This window comes from Azolla caroliniana, unplaced genomic scaffold (genome assembly GCF_043228905.1).
Source record: "Azolla caroliniana isolate FFs.n. ecotype wild unplaced genomic scaffold, voAzoCaro1.0.p SCAF_4, whole genome shotgun sequence".
Classification (NCBI taxonomy): Eukaryota; Viridiplantae; Streptophyta; class Polypodiopsida; order Salviniales; family Salviniaceae; genus Azolla; species Azolla caroliniana.
In genome coordinates, this window is record NW_028230439.1 from 6,580,902 (window position 1) to 6,606,277 (window position 25,376).

At 37.7% G+C, this 25,376-nt stretch overlaps 2 protein-coding genes across 2 annotated transcripts; both read right to left on the reverse strand.

Annotated features, from left to right (window-relative positions):
• Positions 1 to 1,944: 1,944 nt before the first annotated feature.
• LOC147864981 (VAN3-binding protein-like) lies at positions 1,945 to 5,366 on the reverse strand. Its single transcript, XM_087317665.1, has 8 exons — positions 4,932 to 5,366; positions 4,249 to 4,368; positions 4,091 to 4,153; positions 3,449 to 3,830; positions 2,837 to 3,034; positions 2,668 to 2,717; positions 2,512 to 2,569; positions 1,945 to 2,366 (listed from the first exon to the last, which is right to left on the reverse strand). The coding sequence occupies exons 1-8, from the start codon at positions 5,331 to 5,333 to the stop codon at positions 2,161 to 2,163; spliced, it is 1,479 nt and encodes a 492-aa protein (XP_087173791.1). The 5' UTR covers positions 5,334 to 5,366; the 3' UTR covers positions 1,945 to 2,160.
• Positions 5,367 to 18,534: 13,168 nt separating this feature from the next.
• LOC147864982 (uncharacterized) lies at positions 18,535 to 23,783 on the reverse strand. The gene is made up of 4 exons (XM_087318588.1): positions 21,573 to 23,783; positions 20,217 to 20,888; positions 19,313 to 19,344; positions 18,535 to 19,067 (listed from the first exon to the last, which is right to left on the reverse strand). The coding sequence occupies exons 1-4, from the start codon at positions 22,675 to 22,677 to the stop codon at positions 18,837 to 18,839; spliced, it is 2,040 nt and encodes a 679-aa protein (XP_087174714.1). The 5' UTR covers positions 22,678 to 23,783; the 3' UTR covers positions 18,535 to 18,836.
• Positions 23,784 to 25,376: the final 1,593 nt, after the last annotated feature.

Below are 25,376 nucleotides of genomic sequence, written 5' to 3' on the forward strand. Positions count from 1 at the left end.
CATGTGTCATGGCAATTTGCAATTCCATATCAATAGATAGATAGTCAAATATGTTTGGGATAGCCCGATTTGTTGGCATTCGACAACATTCCTACATGAAATGCTCCCTAATCAACTATGCAGGTTGGCTTCTATAAACTTGTCCAGAAATGGAGGACTAGTGATAAGTAGAGCAATCACACGTTTTCTCTTCATGGCATTTGTTCTAATGTTTATGAATCCCATAGACAATTGTCGTGGGGATCAAATAAGCCAAATGATGACTTCGGTTTTCATGCTATAATGAAGTGTCAAATTTGATCAAAAATAGGTTAAGCATGCAACTAACAAGACAATGGGATATGTAAATCTCTTTCTTGTGTAGTGACACTTAGAACTACCATTATGAGGAGATATTTCAATTGTAATTGTTGATAAAAAGAATTCAATCGTAGGTCACATAAGGTGATGCATGGTTGCCAATGGTAATTGATTCTTCTACGCTATCAAATTGGAATACAATACACAATTTAATGGTGCATGATCTACATGGGGAAAAGAATGAGTAGAGTTAGTTATCACTATACATAAGTGTAAGTATTCACATATAAGTATAAATTAGGCAACAAGTGGGTTACAACGTGCTTGTGTTGTCAATGGTCACGTTCATATTTTATCGAGTTCATTACTTTGTTAATGGTTTATTTATTCAATCAATGGGTTTTTATCGAAACTTGGGATAATTGAACTTTGAACATTGTATTACCAAGGATTCAAGGATCGTATTCCGATAGTTTCATGAAGGGTTCACGATTTCAATAGCATTGTCTCGTACAAGATGGCATTGTATAATGATTTTTCCACATAATTAATTCCCACAAAACTCGATTTTCAATGGGATTGTCCTCAACTAATGAGAGAGAGAGGGACAGAAACAAAAAGAAACTGAGTGCACCTCCTTTTGTCTATGCAAATTAAAAATGTCACGAGGTTATATTTATTTGTATTCTCGATATTCTATAATCATGGTTCTACCTTTAACACTTGTGCTTGACTTTGAAAGTTTGTGCTCAAAACATTAACCAATGTAGATTAGAGTGCATGGAATAATGACATGGATATTTTGGGATTTATCGTTAGCAATCTCGAGGAGCCTTACAAATCATTCGTGGGATACATTATCAATAGAATTCATAAAACATTAGCATTATACTTAATAACATGAAGAAATATTCCTTGCGTATGTAGAGGATTGCATGCCATAATCAATTAGAGAAATAAAATTGGTGAGCTGTCATACAAGCTTTTGTGGAGCTTTTCTTCTTAAAAATTGGTAAGCTGGGAAAAGAAAAAGAATGCAGGCTCATGGCTGTACAAAAACAAACTAAAAAAGAGAACATGATTCACCCCACAAATCTTGCAAAATAAACTATCTTTGTAATAGTGCAATTCCACAAAGCCTCTAATTCAACTATACCCACTCCTCCCAACTCAACAAGACCAAAGGTGAGACCCTGATCCTCGAGAAGAATTTGATATAATACCACTGCTACCAATTTTAGAGTAAACTCTGGTACCACCAGTCTTTTATGATTTCCTTCAATTTGGTGTAGGACCTCAAATCAGGGTTTGGTGGAACATTTATCAACTAAGCAAAGTTCTCCAAGATGTGTTCAGTCTTTTGTTTTCTGAGGATGGTATTGTACATCAATACCATCCTGAAGTTATATAGATACAATCAAGAAATGTAGCCATGTTCACAATGAGATACTACACAATCGCATAACATATTTGGTTTTCTCATAATCCATTCTAGGCCCTCTTTAGAGACACCAATATAATATTTCTCTATTAAGAAACCTACATTTCCATATCAAATACTTTGCGAGGTGGTTACTAACAGTGCAATCGAATGCAAACATGAGTTAATAAGTTCAAGCTCCACAAGAAAACAGAACAGAAAAATTACGAACAAAAGATGTACAAACTCTTCTTATTCAAACTACCAAAATATTTCCCATATGCATACATTCCTGCATATATGCCATTCATACAAGTATATAATTGACATCTCTACTTTGCCATTCTTTTGTCATGGAGCACGAGAGAGCCATCAAGATAAATGTATATATATAAAAGTGCTTGCTGCATGTCATTCATCATCTCAACTATGCACAGTGTCTACTTTGACATTCTCTGACATCGAGCTTGAGAGAGGAGTTGTGCTATGCCCTCAGTCCATAATCTATGCTCAGTTTCGTTTCTACACTCCAATTCCATCACTCCTTGATCAGTTTTTATGCCGAAATACCTTTTTTTATCTCCACCTTCAAGAAGTTCTCTACCTGGCCATGATGGAATTTCAGTGATGACACCCATAATCAGACCTGTGCCCATACAAAACGAAATTTCACAAATACAAACAATCAGGAGTAGCAAAAGACACGTCTAACATATTGATAAAAAAAAAGAAATACACAATAAAGGGATAAAACTTCAATTAAAACTCATCATTCAAGGTAAAATCTTTACGTCGTTTGTTTTTAGTGATAGCTCCACGCATACATTTGCTCTGGGACTTCACGACCACCTAGACAATCCACATGAAGTAGTAAAGAGATTATAATATGAGGCTTACAGATGATCGTACTACTTAAGTTCTACTTTAAACAATAAATGCTCACTCACCTGACCATCTTTATTAATGTAGACAAATATTAGTCTCCAATGTAGATCTCCTGTGATCCAAGTATATATTAGATTTAAGAGTTGCTTAATATGCATTTTTCACTTGGTGAATTTTTTTTGAAAAGTACGATCCATCTCCTTGTTAACTTTGCCAATCACAATTAATTACCTTTCCTTGTGCGCTTGAGAAATTCACACCCTCTCTTCAGGAAATCTTGGGTACAAAACTCGACCTCACTACCCTCTGAAGTGAGCTCCCCACTGAAATTTGTAGCACTAGCACAACCATTTTCATAAGGGATCACTGTCGCATAACTATGACTACTTCTCGAGGCCCTCGCCTTCAAAGCTGTTGCTCCACGCAATGCTGCACATAAAATGGAAATTAGGCTTTATCTACAAAAGAAACTTTGCAATCCAATTAACACCCTTATACTAATAACCCAAAATCTTTCACAATTGAGTTATCCCTAGACGTATACTCCCCCATGATTGCCCCTAAGCAAGCAAAAAAGAGAAACAAAATCCTCAAATCTTTGGCAAAGCTGGCTATCCTTGCCAGTTTGCTCCATAGCTATTTTGGAGCTTTTCATTTGCGAGACTAATTTGTACAGAAAATATGGCAAACTTGGGCCAGATGAAATTGCCCACTGAAGGCAATATTGAAGAACAAAAACAAACTCAATCATAGTGCCAGCTTTTCCGGAAAAATAGCAAAAATAGCAACGCTGGTTTAATTTAATCCCTTTTTACAGCCTCTTGTGGGGAAACACCTTTTTACCTGTTGCAGCCGCAGCTGTAAGGGTGGTCACATCTCCAGGTGTTTTCACATTAACTGCTGAACTAATGACAGAAGAGATATGGTCATGATCAGCACCCATACTCTCGGCTAGTTCCACACATTGGGCAGCTACAAGGGCGGCAGCAGAAGCCACTGCAATGCTTAATGTCTTGTTTTGCCCGAAATTATCATCACTGGAGGCAGTAGCAGTAGAAGCTGCGATCGCAGCCACTGCTGCTGCCACACCTGCTACTGACATGGCAGCATGCACTTGAGAATTGTGTACTCGCAATGCCTCCTTCTTTGTCTCTCTCATCTCTATCAACCATCTCTTCATTGAAATCCCCCGCAATGAATTACCCTTCCGAAAGCTCCGAGAGACCTGGCAGAGCACCAAACAAAAAACAGATATTTTATGGTTAGGGTCTGGAAACCCAATGCACAAACGAATGGTTTAAACTTTAGGGTTTACGGTGAAAGCTTCAAGCGTTAAAGTTTGCAGATTAGAAAATCCAAGTCACAAACAAAGGGTTCAGATTTAATTAGGTTAGAATCGGAGTCCTGATTACACAAATAGAAGACAAGAAAAAACCATCTCCCCAATCTTGATTTAACCTTGTCTTTAATGGACTCTCTCCATACCTTGTTGCTGCAATCGAGATTGCTCATTTCTGGATGAATTCTTTGCTGTAAGAGGAGCCAAGTCTGAGGAAGAAGCACAAAAACAAAATATAGTAGTGAATACCATAGCACAAACAAAAGACTTAATAAATAGAAATTGAAGATCAGAAAATACTTACTGTGAGATCATCTGGCGGTTGAGTGGAAAAAGGGGGGCTGCCTATTAAAGGTCCACTTCCCATAAAGCCTAGTGTGCCACTGCTGTGAGAATTTCTTCTTGAAGTGAAGGAAGAAATATCCTGCGTGTAAAAAATAAATCATAAAACCAGGTACTATCACTTGTTGTTCACAAAAAATCAGGTTTACATATCCTCAAATGTGACCAGAAAGAACCCTCACACTCTCATATCCTGCTTCTTTACCTTTACAGTGATCAGGATCATCATATTTCTAGCTCACACGGATGTTTTTCTTAGACATTTCCCCACAGCACAATGACACCTCTAGCTCACAAAGCGATTTTTACTAAAAATTTGTGACCAGAAAGAATCCGGTTTCTCCTATAACAGCCAACATTGTTATCTTTTGTTATGTGAGTAGAGCAAGCTCATAAGTTAGGTCCAAATCCGCAATATGGAGCTGGGAAAACATCTTATAGTTGAGGTTAACTATGGGAAAACTCAACGATCAATCTATTATCTGGTCTACTACCATGGAATCATAATGAAAAAACATATCTAATCAAACTTCTTTGTATTAAGAGCTCGTATAGAGCTACTATTTTTTGGTCTGACACCATGGAATCACTAAAGAAAATACCCAATATCGAGAAATTAAGGTTCACCATCATTAAAGAACTCACCGATCGTGCCATAATCTTGTCGGATACCATCTCAGAAACAATGTGGGCAGTTGTCGAGGAAGCAAATGAGAAGGGTGGACCAGCAATAGTATTACATTCCACCTCTTTAGTATTACTAACCATATCGTTGATCACACTATCTTTTCCATTATAATGGATCCTTCTGTCCCCTGAAGCATGATCTACAACCAAATTATGGTTATTGTTGATAGCTTTTGCGACTTCTAAAGAAGAGAGGCTCCACGATCTTGAGAGAAATTCCATTGGCTCGTGAGGTGTTGCAGGAGCTTCTAATTGGTCAGCAGGTTTCAAAGCAGGACATGGTATATATTCATCCTCTTGAATGTTGGATAGAGATAACTGTGATGATGTGCTTCTTCGCGGTAACATGGCAGGTTTCATTTTGTGTGTGAGTTCTGAGAGGGAGAGAAACGAAGAAGAAGATGAGGATGAGGATGAATTATGTATATATGAAGACCGATGCTGAAGCTTGTTATATATATCAGTTCAAAAACACCCGGGTTTTTATATGAGATAAAGACAGAAACACAGAGTTATCTATCTCCATGGGGCTTTCCAACATGGGAGCACAGACTCGTTGAGTAATGTCTCTTCAACATGAGCCATGGAGGGCCATGGAGGGAGACAGAGAGACAGAGAAATCAGGCAATTGTGTGCCCACGAAGCAGACCAAAGAAAAAAAAACTTTGCTTAGAAAACAGGGGAACATGAAGAGAGCACAGACTTCAAGCCAAACGAGAGAGAGAAAGAAAGAAATATGAGAGAGAGAGAGAGAGAGGTACAGGGTAATGAGTTAACTAAAGACCTGAAGAGAGAGAGAGAGAGAGCTCAGAGCTAAGAGCTTCCTTTCTCTCTGTCTCTGTCTCTGTGCTGTCTCAGCACTACTGTCTCCTTGTAAATGATCATTTGAGAGAGACAGAGAAACAGAAGAACAGACTGAGCTTTTCTGATGATGGATTTTCAGATCTAAAAGGCAAATCTCTCTGTTGATTAATGGCTTCTTCACGCGCGTCGAGGAGGGGAAAAAAGAAACAGAGCAGGCCCAGCACAGAGAGGATAATTAAATATGTATGTATGTACAAGAGAGACAGAGACAGAGACAGAGACAGAGAGAAGGAGAAGGAGAAGGAGCCCCACATATGTACACACACCCCATATCACTCAAATCCTTCATGGGATGGGCATGGGCATGGGCATGGGCATGGGATGGGCATGGGCATGGGCATGGGCATGGGCATGGGCATGTTGGTTGTTTCATTGATAGACACATCCAAAGACATGGGCAAACAATGGACACAGCCAGAGACATGGACACAACACGGACATGGACACAAACAAGCGCACATGTACACATACATACACAGAAAAACCTAACCTCCTCACAAAGCTCTCGCTCGTCACAACTTCGCCACCCATGTGCCTTTGTTATGTGTTTTGCACATGTGCCTCCGATGCCCATGCTTCGTCACAAGACAATACAATGAAAGGAAAACCCTACTCCTACTCTCTCTCTCTCACTCGCACACACACTTAACTCGCGTGAAATGTAATATTTTTGGTCTGATAGGTCATATTTGACCTCCGACGACAATAATAGAATGTCTAGAATCTCTCTCTTTTATCGTAATTAACTTACCCTAGTGATAAGTTGTTACACCACAAACCACTATGTAGTGGGTTTGAAACCCGATTTTACTAACCTCTCTATTACTATTATATACTTCATACATATCTCTTAATTCACTAGAAGCCATTGTGGAATGTGGGGGTTGAACCCATGACCCCTAACCTGGTCTCCATCGGGCAACCTTACCAACTGAGCTACATCCATCTGGGCGCTCTCTCTCTCTCTCTCTCTCAACTCACACTATAATGTGAGAATGGGCATTCGGGCATAAAGTGATGAGACTGATTGACTATGCACACTTTGCCCCTAAACAAGTTCAAGAGTTTTGCGCATCACACTTTGATACAATGTTCCCTGCCTTTGACCTCACCCGATTTTGCTTTCCACACACATCTTCAACCAAAAACCAATCCGTGCTCTAATTTTTCTCTCCTAGTCACATTGTGCTCTCTCGATTGCGACATTCATTTGTAAAGTTCTCGAACATTAAGAGTTGTTCCTCACTTACACATGTATTGTGTGAAAAACTCATAGGTCATATTTTACCTTTGAAGATGATAATAAAACCAATCTCTCTCTCTCTCTCTCTCTCTCTCTCTCTCTCTTGTGTGTGTGTATGTGCCTCTTGTGCTTGTTTTGTGTCTTAGTGCTAGTGTTGACTCATTCTTTAGGAAACCTCATCCTCCTTAGCTTGTCAAAAGTTTAACGATTGTATCTCACTTTGTGTATGTGCTCTCTCTTGTGTGCCTCTTGTGCTTGTTTTGTGTCTTTGGTGCTAGTGTTGACTCGTTCTTCAGGAAACCTCCTCCTCCTCAACTTGTCAAAAGTTTATCGATTGTGTCTCACTTTGTGTATGTGCTCTCAAGTTCCAATGGCACACATCAATTTATGGAAAGTTTCTCAACTTGAAATGTAGATTTGCCATTGTGCATGCGAACAAACTCTCCCAATGACTATTCTTGGTAAACGATCATTTGTTTGTTAATCATGCCACCTAGTTATGATTGATGACGGTGCCATGCAACACATATGCTTTGGTTAGCTCATGTAAATTTGGTTTAATTATATTTTGATGTGTATGTAATTTGTAGCAACAACAAAGTGACATTTTAAACATTTGCCACACATGGGATTGTAAAAACATCTTGAAATGCACAAGAAAATGTATTCCCTTCATAAGTTAATTTACAAAATAATCTTTAGATATCCGTACAAAATATTGTTTAGAGATTCAGACGGTTACCTTATTGAAATTCAAAACTTAAACATATTGTGAACGTGATGGTTTGGTAGTAAAGTTTGTGCTTTGTAGCACCTAGTTCATGGGGTTAACATCTCGAGCAATGGGTTTAGATCATGCGATCATTATAAGAAGTCTTCATAATATTAGTTTGAGAGCATGACACACGGATTGTTCGCTTCTAAATGTGGCTTTATAACAATGAGATTGGTATTTTTCTATAACTATATTGACCTTTAAAGATGTGGGCTAATAAAAGGCAACACTACTAAAGCATGATTCCTATTTTTGAGACATATGGTCTTACTTGATGGAAAACCATTCCCCATTGAATAGAAAAGAGGCTTGCACAATAGGATTTTCAATCCAATACCCTTGTGAATTGTTGTGCTCTTTTAAACTTTTAGGTAAATAAGCTTGTTCCAGTGGGAATGAACAATCACATGTGGAACTATTCCCCCATTCACAAGTGGCAACTTGTGCAAAGGATGGTCTTCGCTAAATTTAAAACCAGCTATCAAAGTTTAAATTAAATGTGAAAAGTATAGTGACCTTGCAACAAATAATTTTGACCATAAGTTGACAAATTTATAAGAAAATCAAATGTTGTGAACTGGAGGACAAGATGTCAACATGCACGTATTTATTATACCCCTCAAGATTGTTTAAGTTTGACAATAAGGTTGTTGTGGAATGGAATGTTAATAACTTATGGGTAGGTTTTTTTAAGTGGTGGTAGCCTTAAAAACAAAACATTTGTTATGGATAAAATTTAAGAAGCATGCATGTGGTGAGACATTAAAGTTCAAGATGTTTTAGCAAAAGAACAAAAAGCTATAAAGAAAAAGGTGGCCATGTTTCACTTTTGAGGAAAGATTATGAGAAGCCTTATTACATGACATTAATTACTTAAAGAGGAATGAATATATATATATATATATATATATATATATATATATATATAGAGAGAGAGAGAGAGAGAGAGAGAGAGAGAGAGAGAGAGAGAGAGAGAGAGAACAATTCGAAAAACAAGTAATCATTTAATCAAATTAATACCAAATTAGAGAATCATATATATAAGCAATTGTGCACATAATTAGATATTAGGAAATATGTCGAAAGAGATATTACATCTTAAATTGTATATGACTCATATTTTAGAACAAGAGGTCAAATGTGTGTATCACTAGAGTAGTAAACATGTTAAGCTACATGCTTAACATTCCGAGCTTAGATTAGACCTACTTCTTCCTTCAAAAGATCTCCAACACTTTGAGGTCATCGATGGGAGGGAAACCATCAAAGAGACGTATAATTCAGAAAAAACAAAACCAAAGCATACTTCATATTAGTTTGAATAAATTATTGTACATTAAGAAAGCACATTTTAAGAAAAAAACAAGAAACAAAATCTCTACTTACAAAGATCCATATTTCTCCTTTTTTATCGTTCCCTTTATCTTGTCTCCTAAATTTAATGCTGCAATGTAAAGAGGCTAAGAGCACACTTTTGTTTGGCATATATATTACTATTAAAATCATAGAGTTTGAATATCGAATATATATTGAAAATGATGGAACATATTATAGGTCAATTCTCATAAATACACACTATGTCTCACCATCAAAATTAGTATAAAATTGTTTGATTATATATACATATACATACTCCATTGTTGTCATCATTAATAACACCTTCAACATGTATCCATTTGACGCGTCAAATCCATTTGATGTTTACCCAACCATCTTCAATAATAGAGTGAGAAACAACTTCCCAATCCCTATAGACTACGAGTTACAACTCTTGTTGTGCACGATACAATCAATTATGTCAATTGAATATAGTGTTGGAAACATAAGTTATAACTACAATATATATACAAGGGTAGCATGTTCTCTAAAGTGGAAGGTATGCATCAAGGTGGTCATCGCCCATGGGTCAAGTCCTCCAAGTCATCCCTTCCTTTGGGGAGGAGTTCCACAAGTAACAATGCATGGAAAATAACGTAAATATAGTGTAATGGAATTCCATGAATCACAATGCATGGAAAAGAGCTTGCAAATAAATTTAGGTTGTATAGTCTTAATGCATGTAAAGATGAAGTGGCATGCATAATTCTTGCATTGAATATTGTTAGGGTCAAGCAAATTATAATAATGGTATCCCTAGAGGGAGCTAGTAGAGATAATATCCCTAATTATATCCTCTATGATGTTGGCTACCACCATGTTCTTAGGAAGCTCGATAAGGAGCCAATGTGATATTTCGCCAAGGCTTCGCTAATATGGATGAGCCATCGTTGGTGGTGAAGTTGAGGTAGGGGTTGATGTGTGCTAGGGATTCAAGATACAAGTCTACTATCAGAAATGTTGGAAGAACATCTACATAAGCAATGATCATGGCATTTAAGGCTCACTCCTTTAGCAACAACCATTAAAGGTATTAAGTATTGAGCAACATAATGACCTCAAATAACCAAATTACTTAGGGATGCTTTTCCATTTATGCTTGTATTCCACATCCATGTCCTCTAGTCCATCCAACATATTAGACAATCTCATCATGCAACAAAGTGGTCAATGAGGTAAGTCCAAGGCTCAACAAGATAGATACCGTTACTTTGGTTCTATCCCACCAATAGGATACTAGATTCAATATTCGAGTCATGCTTGATCTTTGTTGTATGGAACCATGGTATACCCAAGAGTGTTAAGTTGACATTAGTGTTAATCAAGAATCATTACAACCAACATGTTGGAAAGGTACCCTCCAATATTGATGACGATGTCCTTAATGAGGATGAGCACTTAATGTGAGTGTCCATATGCCATCCAAAGGCGGGATGGACAAGCCCTTCAAGTCGTTAAGCCCAAGTTTTGACATCATGTATGTTCTCTTATCACACTATCATTTGAATGGCTGGAGATTCAATATACAACAATGCTCATTGAAAACTAGGGGTTGGTAATGAGGTTTGTGAATGCCACATCCACAGAAACATCCTTCAACTTGATCTAGAACACCATAGGTGTGACACTCTACAACTAATTTAGTTGTATGTGAAAACATAACGTGAGACATAAAAGCAAATTGAGAGTTAGAATGACCCATAGGTGTGACACTTGTTAGTAGCAATCAATGGATGGGTCATGGAGAGAGAGCTCTACATGTATTTCTTGCCCACTTCCACAATGGAAGTTTGTCAGCTATTATTAACATCCATGTGGGAAGCATTCTTCACGTTTGTGTGTCTCTACCCATGTTTGTGTCTACTATCAAACTCCCTCTTAAGACACATAGGGGTTAACTATACTCATTTCTTTCTTGGTGCATATTTGTAACAAGTGAACAATTAATGGCCACAATGATATCAGTGCTTGTGCCCTTCATCATAGCTTATGAGTGTTGTATAACACATTGGTTGCTAAAAAGTCTAGACTTGTTGTTTGCAAACTAGGTGACAAAGGGGCTCAAGGGTAGTTGGGCGTAAACATCCTTTGGTGAGGGAAGGTATGTGGATCAATTTTACTATAATGTGCATGCTTTGATTCATGGTCATGATTCCTTTGATGGGCATGTTGCTCTTTTCGTTCATGAAAACCTTGGTAATCACATTTATGCCATTAAGACCCATGTTCAAGTGATATGTCCTCTTTGTCTGAAGAACCTACCAGAGAAGTGGGCCTTATGGTGGATTGTCAATGCTTCTCTTGATGGATGGGTAGTCATATGATCGAGAGATCACTTGGTAATGGGGGACCTCCAATGGTGAGTTTTGGGAGCTTTAAGTACCTGTTGTGTGTTACATGATTCATGCAGGCATCAACACTGACATTAGCATCGAGCTCAACGGAACATTAGACAAAAGGGAATAGAACAAAACTCCCTTCAAATCTCTAGGGCCAAAGGGGCACCCCAATATGAAAGAGGTCAAACCTCATTGCAAAAAGTTAGAAAAGTCACTTGTGGTGACTTTTGTAGCTCTTCTTCCACCTTGAGTTTTCTCTCTTCCTATAACCTGACTTTGAGATCTCATGCCCCATTCCCTTAATCTTTAACTTGAATGAGTAGAGTGATTAAAGTTAAATCACTAAGTAGCAATACTTTGATCACTCCGTTTGTACGTGGGTTGGGAACTCTTATACTAATCAAGATGAGGTTGAATCAACACAAACATTGTTTACCTTTCCTTATATCTATGTACTTACTTTTTAAGTTTTTTTAGGACTTAATTAGTCTCTTAATTAAGTTTTAACACTAGGAAATGTGGGTGAGAGTTTGCATGTTTTGGATTGCATAGCTAGAGGCTCAAGAGTGATTGACAACCACTCCTTCCTCGTTCACTACCAATAGGGTGTCATAGCCATGCATATGCATACTCGAATCCTAGACATTAGTCATTGTGTGTTGATATTGGAAAGTTGATTATATGGGGAGATTGAGTAAGGGAGAGACTTGGTATATAGGAATTAGTAAAAGAGAGACTGAGTATGTAAAGACTCGACAATCATGCAAGAATTAACATGCTTGACTCCATGTATATAAATTATAGTTGATCTCTCCCTTGTTGAAATCAAGGAGATCAAACTATCATGGATACAGATTAGAGGGCCAAGAACAAGATTATAAAATGAGAATAATAAGCTAAAACAAGAGGGATAATTCGACAAACTAGATGAGCAAACCAAATGGGTACACCAGGTCCTTGAACGCAATACCTCGATGTATGGTGAGTTATCAAAAATTTGTCTGCTTAAATCTATCATGTTAGTTGAGTTTGCCTACAATTGGCACCAATCCCTTCTTTACCAACTATGGGCTCCATCCCCACTTTAGTGTGTCTATCCCTATCGAGTCTGTGAATCCTTCTATTGAAGAAAGGGCGGGTCGTTTTGAAAGATTTTCACCATGATCTAGCCCCCCAAACTCAATCTTGCCTAGAAATTGCACAAGGATTTGGCCAACAAATGGTGAGTAGCCAAATTTCATTGTAAAGTTGGTGATATGGTTTCACTACTAGCCCAACCTATTATCACAAAGTGGCCTTGCTCTAAACTCGATTACGAGAAATGAGGTCCTTCCCACATTATAGAGCAAATAAATCCTATGACATTTAGGATTGATCTCCCGTCCCACTACAAAATCCATGATGTCTTCTACACCTTTTGTGGAGTTTGAGATCAAGGATGAGTATGAAGTGGCGGATATTCGCGACTCGAAAATTTTGCAATGGAAATTACATTACCTTGTGCTTATGGAAAGGTTAAACTAATTCTCAGAAGCCATATGGGAACCCACAAATCACTTGACTAATGCTCCAAAGGTAGTTTATAATTTTCATCTCCATTACCCACACAAATATGCGCCACATGGAAGTTGGTGATGGAGGAGGGGACAACGTTATGTAGTCATGCATATGTATACTCAAAATCTAGAAATTAGTCTTTGTAGGTTGATATTGGAAAGTTGAGCAAGAGACTTCATCTGTAGGAAATGGTAAAAGAGAGTTTCAGTATGTAAAAACTTGGCAAACATGCAAAAATTAACATGCTTGACTCCATGTATATAAAGGGTATATCTGCAATGGATAAGAATGTGGGTATTGTGCTTGTGCATATCAAGGCACTAATGAGTACATTGGCACCTCCACCAATATAGTGGTAATATAGGATGGCATTGTTATATTCTTCATCAGTCTACCTTAAATTAATCATGTCACACTTGGGGTAACACCCTATTGATGGGTTGATGGTATGGTAGGTGGAAGAGGGCGTCACTTGGTCTTGAACATGTCGATGAAGTGAACTAGTTCATGTGATGAGTCATCTTTCCAATCTTGCCTTACATTATACTAATTAATAAAGGATAAATCCCCTTAGAGTCTCACCCAACTTAATATATTCACTTAATTACTTAATAAAAATGAATGTGAAAATAAGAATCAAGAGAATGATGAGGGTCAAGGCATTGAGAGAGTTAGATAGACAAAGAGAGAAAAACTAAGCTATAGGTCAAGATAATGAAAATAGAAGTAGCCTAAGTAAAAAGCTTATACTTTTCCTTTTATACTTCTATTACAATTTGATATTTACAAAATTGTCCACTCTTGCTTAGTGATTCTCCTCCTTGTTTATACCTTGGGCCAATGTTAGTATCCCCTTGAAAGGCTTGACCTAATGGGTGCATGACACCAAGGGGTGAAGAGCTAGTTGTAATTGATAGGCTCCAAGTAAGGGCACAAAGAGGTGGGAGAATAAGTTTTGGGGTAAGTGAGGAATGAATAAGGTGGAGATAAGGTTGGATGAGGTGGGTGTTTCGGGTGTGGGGTTGGGATAGTTATAAGGGGAGTTGTGGTGTAGACAAAGAAGGGTTGAATAAACAATGAGTTTTACTTGTAGGACTATGGTGATCCATAAGAAATTTGAGGCATCGTTGGCATAAAGGTAATAGATTGTTGTTTAATATGCAAAGGAAGCTGGATTTCACATGAATTCTGCATACCTGGGAACACACTTGATGTCAACCATGGTTTCATAGGCATGTAGATAGGTTGATTAAAATTCTTCAGTGGGCCACGCTAGGGAAAGTGAAGGAAACATTGGAAAATAACAAAAATGTGTCTTAGAGAAGTCTTTGGCTTAGGAAGAACTCTAGCAATGGCCATTAGTGAGGGAGGGAGTGGGAAGAATGTAGGGTTGGTGTGGATGGAGGATGGGTGTTAGTGTCCAAAGCTAGGGTTGTTGAGATAAGGTGTGTGCTAGGGGATTAAGCTCTAAGTGGTTTTGTGAGTGTGTCTTGGATGTCATGATAATAGCCTCGAGTTGGGGTTACAAGAGGATGTTGGCATTGTCTATGGTCTTACATTTTGGATAATATGCAAATAAGAGAGTTAGGATGGGTGGTGTGTGTAGAAATTGAGTTGCATCAAGATGGGGTAGCGCACTAGTTATCAAGATGATTGTTGGGCCACCCACCCTCTCGATCATATCTAGTTTTCTCATAGTGCATGCATGTCTTGAACATGTCTACAAAGTGTTGGTACACCTTGGTCGATATGGAAGGTTGGATTTGAGTAGTTGTGTTGTCACATAAACATGTGTGTGTACTACTAGAGTGGGACCATGGGTGGGACCTAAACCAAGAAGGATATGATGCCATGTGAGGAAACCTTCAAAAACCCCTTTTGTGGTGGCCTCATGAAATTCCCTCTTTTTAGTGAAGATTTACACTCGCTTTAAATTGGGTCGTTGGAGCTAGGGGCTTCTTGTTGAGCTAGGCATGGACCCAAAGTGTGGACTCGAGGATAACTTAAGCTCGGGCTTAGCCGAACTCAAGATTATCTTGGATTTGGGCTAAGCCTTGACTCGAGCTTAGTTGAGACTCGAAGTTAGATCGAGCTCTAGGGTTTACAATAGTTATCAAAATTATTACAATGGTGTTTACAAGAAATTAACAAAATGTGGTCGTTAAAGTGACCATTGACAAATTGATGGGGATCTGTCTAAACTTTGTGGACTTTTGACGGTCCCCCCCTATGATCAACAACTATGTTGCCTCTTGTTGATGTGGGGTGCTTCATGCCACTTTGAGTTACCTTCCTTGATCGTTGAACCAAACTCACTTTCTCTCTTCCTTTATGCCTCTCCGACCAAGACGAAAGAATGCCAATTAAAGTAGCCATTGACTAATCGATGAGGATCCGTCCAAACTTCGTGGAATTTGATGGGCCCCCTTACGATCAACAACTACGTTGCCTCTTGTTGATGTGGGTGCTCAGTGCCACTTCAAGTTACCTTGATTGTTGAACCGAACTCTGCTTTCTCTCTTGCTTTATACCTCTTCGACCCGAGACGAAACCTTCTTCTCACTCAATGCAAACCCTAATAGAAATGGAATAGAGATGGTGGAGGAGAGATGGTCCAACTCCACTCTCCATTCACCAAAGTAAGGAAAAGAACTGAAATGAAGAAATTCTAAATTTAAAAAAATAGTCCTCCCAAAAATGCCAAAAATCCCCAATATGAGCCTCTTCACCTCTTTTTATAGAGAGAAGGTGCCACCTCCCCAACTTTCACCTATGAGGGAGTCCTTGTTGCGTTGGGGTTGCGCTCATGGTTTGGCCTGGCTATCAATAACTTGATCGAACTCTTCATGTCTAGGCTCTTGACTCTTGCATATGCTAACCCATTGTCAAGTACGTTTGTCTCCATTCGAGCTGTTGTGATGTATGGTTCCCCCAATATTATAGGGTGAGAGGATGTCTATTAGACAAAGAAATTTTGGTATATTTCCACATCCCCAACCTTCACCCTTACATTTGGGCAAGCACCATGTAGCTCCTTGGTTGCAACACTTGGAAGATGTAGGTATAACATTACTTTTAATGACATCCACTCTCAGCACACATTTATCTATATAATTTGTGTAATGCATTTGCTCATGTTCGAACTTTCCAAAGTCTCAAGGAAAAAGAGACCACCTTGAAGATTCAATGTCTTCCGTTTGACTCATAGAGAATTACTTCTCTCACTTTTAAAAATAGCTCCATATAAAAGACTCCTCATTGACAAACCAAACTCAGAAAAGTAGGCCACGAACAAAAAGATGATCTCATGAATGAGAAGAAGCTCATGAACAAGAATGATCTCATGAATGAGAATGAGCTCTGAGAGATGTCATGAATGAGCCTATCTCATGAAGGAATTGAACTCAACTGTGAGGCCATGAAAGGAGCCCATGACATATTAGTAGGATCTCATGAATGAGAAAAAAGGGCTCGGATTAAGATGGCCAACTAATAAAGGTGAAATTTCTAGAACATGAGCTTACAAATACTTTGAAAGAGGTTGATCACGTCTATTTGAGGCTTCCTCATGAACATAAGTTACAAACAAATCACTCAAGGCGATTAGAGTGAGTGTCACTAACAACATAGAGCGCGAGCGCTATGAGAATAAGTAGACAACCCAACATATAGTCTTCCCATATGTCTCACCCAACCTAAACAACCAACACTACGATGGGGTTAAAAAACTTATGAGTCAATAACATGTCTTGCAACACAGTAAAAGTTGAGCTCCTTTACCTCCATGTCAAATCAATGAACAAACTATTATACTTTTGGTTAACATGGATTCTAGTGAGACAATGCTATCTTTCGAGAGCTCACTTGACCAACACTATCTTAAGCTTCAATATTGCCAAGACAAGTTGGCAAGTTTCAACGGCACTTAGACCTCCTATCCAACAATATTCCCATGTGAGGTATGAACATATTGGGGGGAAACCATGGTATACATGAGGGTTATGCTCCCAAGCATACTTGAATGAGCATGCATTGTAGAAAAAGGTTAATGTGAAAAGATTGAATGCATGATTGCAATGAGTACTTAAACAATCTTTTTAAATACCCTCGACAACCTAAAACAAGAATTGTTAGTGGGAGATCCTAACAAGATGAGTAAAGAAACAATGTAATACCTCAATATTGAAAGATAATCTCAAGAGTTGTTCTCAAGGAAGTACAATTGCACCATGAAAAAGGCACAAGAGTATAGTGGGTAACAAGTACATGAATTAAACCCACCCTCTAACACACTTCTTAAATGGGTAAAGAGTAAGTTTAAAAAGACATGAATGGGTAAAAATCAATAGAGTGCTAGTTGAAGAATTTGAAAAAGTTCTTGAAGTAGTATGTGTCAAGGAAAATGCTACAATACAAAGGCAACACCCAATTCATGTTACCCACTCTTTGCAAGAATCCATCAATTTTGTTAGGGCAAGGCACAAACCTAAACAGATAAAAAAATTTGGGTTTGTAACAGGCAAGTCCATAGAGTGCTAGTTGAAGAATTTGAAAATGTTCTTGAAGTAGTAGTAGTATGGTGTGTCAAGGAAAATGTTACAATATAACGGCAACACCCAATTTATGTTACCCACTCTTGCACAAATCCATTAAATCTGTAAGGGCAAGGCACAAACCTAAACAACAAATAAAAATATTTGGGTTTGTAATGGGCAAGTTCATAGAGTGCTAGTTGAAGAATTTGAAAAAGTTCTTGTAGTAGTATGGTGTGTCAAGGAAAATGTCACAATACAAAGGCAATACCCAATCTATGTTACCACTCTTGAGAGAATCCATCAAATAAATTTATAAAGGTAAGATCTATATCCTGTAACATAATAAGTTGTAACATTTGAGATCCAATATTTACTTCTTTGCTTAGTTTATAGGTAGGAGATTTTGGTTGGAAAACTCTTTGTTAAAGAATTGTACAAAACTTTACTAAAAATATTGGTTTGCAGCAAACCACAAAGATGCCATGCAATAGCCCAATAACTCGTAAAGCTTTTAATCTGTCTGGTTTGAGCTTGGAAAGCCCTTAAACAGTTGTGTAAACAATTTCATGGTTCAGTTTGGTTCAATTTAAGCTTCAAAATCTTAAAATGGTTTGGTTTGAGACCATGAACCACATTATTGTCAATTACTACTCATTGGCAAAACTTATGAAAATGCATAGAGACAAAAACTACCTCAAAATGAATCACACCACCACTTACTACCAAGGTAAGACTCCAATCTGTATAAACATTTTGACCTAGTAAATTAAAAACATTTTTTGCCTTGCAAATCGACAAAATCTATCAATGGAACAACTTCTTGACACTTACACCAGGTAATGACAGATACATGATATGAGAGGCATGAACAAGACTCTAAACGTTAATGACATTCTTCATTCCAGAATGGGAAAAAGAAATTATACTATTTGCCTTTCAAATTGAACGGGAATAATTCCAGAAAATATTTGACTGCTTCTATCGGTACTTCGAATCCACAAATACATCATAATTCGTTCAATGATGCTCATTAAAACCAACTTCCTTGCTTCACTTCTACTGCCTTGCCGAGTAATTTTTTCTAATAACGAAGTCACAGGTAATTTTTTAGAAGAACAAGATAGTACACAGAATATAAAAATGGTTCAGGGACATTCCAGGAACTCTCTTTATTCAACCAGAAAAAACGCTTGAAAGATTTTCGTACATTTTTTCTTTCAGGTAATATTTTCGGACCTTGTGACTAGCATTTAAACCCATCTTCTCCCTCAATGTTCCATTTCTCATCATAATGTTGATATGTTGAGCAAGAACTGGAATACCATCAACTCCAACTGGATGAAGCATCCCTTCGACATCATCATCAACTATTTCAGGTGTTCCTCCCGCGTTTGTTCCCAATATCTACAAATAAAGATAGAAAACATAATAGAAATGTTACATAATGCAAAGGAGACAAATTAATGATACACAATAGGGTTTGCTAAGAGGTAACTTTGGAGTGTAGTTGGGCTCTCATTAGATTTCCGTTATAATACAGTAGTATTAATAAGAAGCCTTCAATTTAACAGTTACCCTTTTTAGATCCTAATAAATTCATATTTTGAATGTAGATATGGACAAACAGAAATTTGTCAAAAAAAACATACCGGTAAAGAGAAGGCCATTGCTTCTATTGTTACTCAACCCAAGAAAAAGAAACCCCTAAAACCCAAAGTATATGTGCAGAACCAACACTGGACAAAATTAACCGAATCCATAGTATTCAGCATATGGCCTCATATACAACAAAATTGTATCAAGTACAGTGACATGTATTATATTACTGTACCAGAGTCTTTTCAAGCGGAAATGGACACATTCTATACAGCTATTATTGCAAAAGATGCCCTGCCCTCACTGTTCTGATGGATATTTTTAACCTGGTTTAACATTAGCGTCTAAAATAATGGATCCCTCTGGCAACCCTTAAGTAGCAGGAACTTCAACACAGTGTCCATGTACTCATTGTCACATATGTTCAAGGATACTGAATTTGAAAGGAGACATTACAGAAGCATAATCCGTAAGCTCACATAATAGCAACTTCAATTCATAGACCAACTTTAAATAGTTTCTAGTCAGCATCAACCAATTATAATGTCTTACTTGGAAATGTAGCAAAGAATGGTTAAAATTTCTAGGAAATTTGGATAAGATGAAGAACAAAATCCCATTGACTATCCACAATATGGCATTGCTAGTCGGCTGTGAACCATGGACAAAACCTCTGGTCTATACCACACAAAAATAATCATTGGTTGCAAGTGGCATCAATAAACATATTTGTTCCCAAAAGTCTCGTTGCATACTCAACAGTATTTGTTTCTTCCAGTTTTCCATAATTGTTTGAAGGGTGTTTGTATAGTTCTAATTTGGATGAAAATAGGGCAAGTGTGTCCATACAAATACATTCATTCATTTACACACACATACATACATACATACATTCATATATTTATACACATCCATACCTCCATAGAACTATATGGGTTTATAGAAGGATCTATGTACAAACCTGTGAGTTCATCACGTATACATCTGATGCTGCATATAGTGAAGCCACCTGAACAGTTGTAGGAGTCCACAGTATCACATCTGCGAGGCATGGATGATCACTTATGAATTCCATCATTTTCTGCACATAATCGACTTTGTTACTTTTGGATCCCACTGAACCAATCAATAACCTCATCCTTCCTTGATTCCTACTGTTTTGAATATATCTGGTGTCTCTTATTGTGTTGTTTATACTTATGTTACTCTCTACATGCTCTTCAAATCCCTCGACTGCCATGGCCACAGCCTGAAGAAGCTTCAGTTGGCCCTTCCCAGGATTTATACTACTCAACGTAGTAAATAGTATGTCATGAGGGCTTAATCCCATTTCTGCTCTTACATGATTCCGTAGGTCTCTTCTCTTTTCTATAGCACTTGCTTCCTGACCAAGTCCAGATTTCACAGCCAGACCCTCATTTACAGAAAGAGAGATGACCTTGATCATATCGGGTAAGATTATATGCTCAGCTTCACTCCAAACTTTCCACCGTTTCAACTGTGAGTCTGAGAGAAAAATCAAAGCCTTTGCAAAGTGTAGCACATGTTTTGATCTCTCAAAATACTCTCGTCTATTCTCCATTATCCACCATACTAATCTCCTGGTACCTTTCTTCTGCATTATATCAGCTAAACATGTTATTAGTCAGGACATTCTTCATTACATTTAACACTGAACTTTCTCCAACATAAATCATGTCATACTAGTGGCCATAAGAAAAGAAAATATGCAAGCAGAAAAAATTCTGGGCTTTTGTGTTTTGCTGTACAAAGATATCCCTATGGAATGATTTAAAGTTTACTGATCGCAAAAAGATAATTTATTACTTCGATTCATCCCACTAGTGTGATCAAAATGTTCCAAGGATCTTTGAGCCTTTTAGAACTTTGGGTTTTAGAAAATAATTTTTATTTCAAGTATCAGAAAAATATTGAAACTTGAAAGTTGTTGGTTTGATCATTTCAGTGCTGGATGATGAATCACTACCAAATCATAGTTTCTTGATCTTTGTTATGAGTCATAGATTCAATAGACTATGTGTCCAATTGCTCCATGAGATGGGTCATTCAAATCAGCACAGAGCATAGATGTATATATGCATACATTCATACCATCTAGCAAAGAAATTCATGTGATCCATATCATAATCAATGGATTGCATTACAGAACATACAATAGCTAAATTAACGATTCAAGTTTTAAATCCTAGACTCAATAGACTGTACAGACTGTTCATATTCACGTGAGAAACATTACACATAATATATGCATACACTCTTAACAAAAACAAAGGAATATGAAATCAAGCTTACCAATCCATGAAGCACAAACTGCAGATCCAGATACAAGAATATCCACCTTTGCAGCAAATTTGAATGTCACATGTCCTTTGCTCTTCAAAACCCTGATTCCTTTTGCTAAAATCTCCTGCAGTAAGCCGCCTTTCTGACTCAAAGCCACAACAGAAACCTTTCCACCACATTTTAGAATCTCATTTGCAAGCTCCATCATTGCTAAAGGAGATCCTGTCATGGAAAGCTCATGGAAAACAAGCAAAAAGCTCTTTCCGGTCACTGCTTTTGCAAATGTTGAATTATTAGAGCAAAACCTGAACTTCTTCATCCATTCAATCTCTGAACCGAGCACAAGTCTTTCTGTTTCATCAAAAGGTCCTACCAAAGATCCCATAGATCCATTCACCTCTCCGATTGAAGGGAAATACCAAGAGATGTTAGAACTCATTTTGCTCTTCTTCTGTACTAACAATTCACACGAAGATTCTTTACATGATGTTTTAGAAGGATTATCATGACTTGGTTCAAATCTTTGCTCATTCATCTGCTTCTTTACTATCAAAGGAGGCTTTATCAGACCAGCATCTGTATAAGAATGGCCTTCGTCTACCATCAAAGATGATGTATCCTGATCAGTATCAAACACATTCCTAAGAGAATTTTTCTCTTCACCTTCAAGATCCTCGAAAATAACACGATTTCCATTTTCCCAATCTTCAGCACTATATAGAGAGTTCAGTGAGCTATTTCTATGTTCATCATCGGTGTGTTCAGTCCAACGAGACTGAAGCACAAAGGCCATATAAGCCCAAAGTACAAAGACAAGAAGCCATTGAAACAAGCGATTACGAATAAAAAGCTTTTTGTACCATGGAAGTGGAAGGGAAGCAGTGAAGCGAGAATCCCGTGCAGGGGATGCAGAGGCAGAAGAAGAAGATGGAGTTCGAACAGATGGAGACCTTCTGAAAGATGGTGAGCTTCGGGGAGTTAATCTTCCTGAGAGAGTAGATTGATAAGATCCAGGAAGAACTCTGATCGAAGGAGGTCTTACCACTGTTCCTAGAAGATCTGAAGAAAGACTAGAACTCTGTGAAGGATTATCATCGCTTGATTCCTGATGCATCTCTCCTCTACTGTTCTAACAGTACAGCACATTCCATTATCAGTGAAGATTCGATGCCATCTTCCCCATTTTGTGTTATATAAGATACTAATCTTCAAGATTCTTCCCTTCTTAAAAGCATTAATTGTTCCTTTTCTGGTATTGGTCCGAGGCTTCTTCTCACTCTTGTCAGTAAAACACCTTCACTTTCAGTTTTCTTCTCTTTCCAAGGCATTAATATATGGCAACTTTTCCTGTTCTTCCACGAAAAACCTAGCCTAAAGTTCGATTTAAAGGGTTAATCATTCGCAAAGTTGCATGGCTTCCTCTCCAGCCAGTCAGTGTAAAGCTTTAATTTTCAGTTTTCTTCCCTTTCCACGGCATTGTTCAGCATTAATATACGGTTTCTCCTGTTATTAGTCTGTGGATCAATTGAAACCCTAAACCCAAACTATGGCTGATAGAAGCTACCGATCGATGGCTAGCTTCCATAGATTCTCCTCCGTCTTGTCTTGTCTTGTCTTGTCTTTTTTTTTTTTCTGTAAACCCTAGTGTTCAGAGTTCTTGGCCGTTTCCTGTTTATAGGTCCAAGGATCGATCAAAACCCTAATCTTTAAGTATTCTTCCCTTTTCAAAAGAATACATAGTCAGAAGCAATCCATGAAAAACTTCCCCTCTGGATATCCTTCTGCGGAATCGATCGAGCCCCTATCATAACCATAGCAGTAGCAGTAGCAGAAAGATTGAATGGCCCCTGAAGATAATGAAGACTTCACCGCGTCTAGACAGAGAGCGACACAGACAGCAGGAGAGTAAATCTTAATTGCCCACTAATCAAGCACTTAATCAAGACAATTAAGTACTAATGTCACACTAATCAAGAGGTTAAGAAAGAAACTTCTTGTATTATTATGCGCATGCCGATCAAGAGGATAAACAAGAAATGTCCGTTGCTTATCACGGGCTTGGTAATCGGGATATGAGATTATTAAGTTTATTAAGGTATCATGAAAAGTAAGATTATGTGTATTTGTCTGATTGAGAGGCTAACGAGCGAGATTCAATTATTAATCTAGAGAGGTTTATGTATTAACTACATTCTAATCGGGAGATTAAGGAGTATTAACTACACGCTAATCGGGAGATTAAGGACGAGATAGTAAATGAGGGATTATTCAAAGACAATCTCACCACACTTAACATAGATACTGGACACTATCAGACATATTATTATATAGATTAAGGTTTTTCATTGGTTTGGGGGGGGGTTGGTCGAACGTGTTGCACGTGGGGCAGAGGACAATGTTTATATTGGAAATACACCCTTTTTTTGTCTTGATATTTGCATTAGATTTTGATGTCTTTTGTTTGGTTCGATTCTTTATCCTCGTATAAAAAAAACAGGAGAAGAAACTTTGTTCGAATAATGTGGGGGGGGGGGGGGGGGGGGGGGCTCGACATTAGCTGTTTTACAGCTAGCAACTATATGTATATATATGTATGAGAAATAATGACGAGGGAGGGAGCCCGCATTACAGGATCTTATCCTGTGATGTGGAAACATTCGAGATTTGTTTTGATCTAGCAATGGCTTGTTATAAGTGGTCATATAACAAGGTAGCAATGGCTTTTCTAGTGGATTTTTATGTTTGTCAATGATTGTGGCGTACACTCACGTCTTCATCAATGTAACTTGCACCCATCATACATTCTCAACCCCTCTTGCTACAATTAACTTAATGATAATATATAACCTTTTTTGTCAAATATATCGTTTCAAGGAGCCTAACTTTCCCTTGTCTTTTGTAGAAGAGCTTTTTCTTTGTTCCTAGATGCTTGTGCATACTTTCAATGTGATGGATTTTTTCACAATGTTTGCTTATGGTCTTCCTTAGGGCAATGCAAGATTTATAATAATTCTGAATTAGAATTGTCATTTTCCTTCCAAGCGGCAACGCATTTTATCGAAGTGCTTTGTTTGTGAGATACCTTTTACTTGTTCTTGAAATGTACATGCATCAACATGACGTGTTCTTTAGCTTGCAGGTAAAGATCAAGTCTACAGAGTGGAAAACTACAACTATCAATTTTATTCAAAGGATGATTTCATTGAGTAGTGAAGGTTTAGTATTTTAGCAATGCAAGCATAGAGATAATATTTTTCTTCCAAGAAACATCAACATAGCATGCAAATGACAATACCATCTATAGGGTTCAAGGCGAATTAGAATGAAGATGGAGACTATGCACCTCCAATAAAGAAAGCCCCAAGGACCACCTTCAACAACTTCAAACTTCTTAAAATTACCATGACCCACATGACATGATATGCAAGAGGTGTTGACATTCCACTAAATTTTAATTAGTGCTAATGTCATTTGACGATACCAAATTCAGCAGCTTGTTTGTCCATTCCCAAGGCCCTAAAATGCTCTCATGTAGGCACATGCTCTCCATTATTCTCGCATCTAAAACCTCAACAATGTTGTTGAGAAATTGAAATAGACTTACCATCTTCATGAATTGAAAACTATAAATTAAGTATGAACATTATCAATAGGATAGGAGAAAAAGTGCAAATATAAGGCAAACCTACTTGGCAATGTTGACATTGTAAGTCACTTTTGAAAAGAGAGGGTCCATCAAAACATCATAAAATTGATAAGTATATTGTTTTTTATAAATGTTTAGGTGGCTTAAATTTTATTTTTATGGCTTGA

Excerpts from the sequence above, each read along its gene's own strand:
- LOC147864981 (XM_087317665.1), bottom strand. The coding sequence starts at position 5,333 with ATGAAACCTGCCATGTTACCGCGAAGAAGCACATCATCACAGTTATCT. Across the intron at positions 2,718-2,836 it reads TCTCAAGCGCACAAGGAAAG|GAGATCTACATTGGAGACTA; the intron begins GTAATTAATTGT and ends CTTGGATCACAG. Across the intron at positions 2,570-2,667 it reads ACATTAATAAAGATGGTCAG|GTGGTCGTGAAGTCCCAGAG; the intron begins GTGAGTGAGCAT and ends TGGATTGTCTAG.
- LOC147864982 (XM_087318588.1), bottom strand. The coding sequence starts at position 22,677 with ATGCATCAGGAATCAAGCGATGATAATCCTTCACAGAGTTCTAGTCTT. Across the intron at positions 20,889-21,572 it reads AGTTTGTGCTTCATGGATTG|CTGATATAATGCAGAAGAAA; the intron begins GTAAGCTTGATT and ends TAACATGTTTAG. Across the intron at positions 19,345-20,216 it reads CGTGATGAACTCACAGGTTT|TAACAATAGAAGCAATGGCC; the intron begins GTACATAGATCC and ends TCTTGGGTTGAG.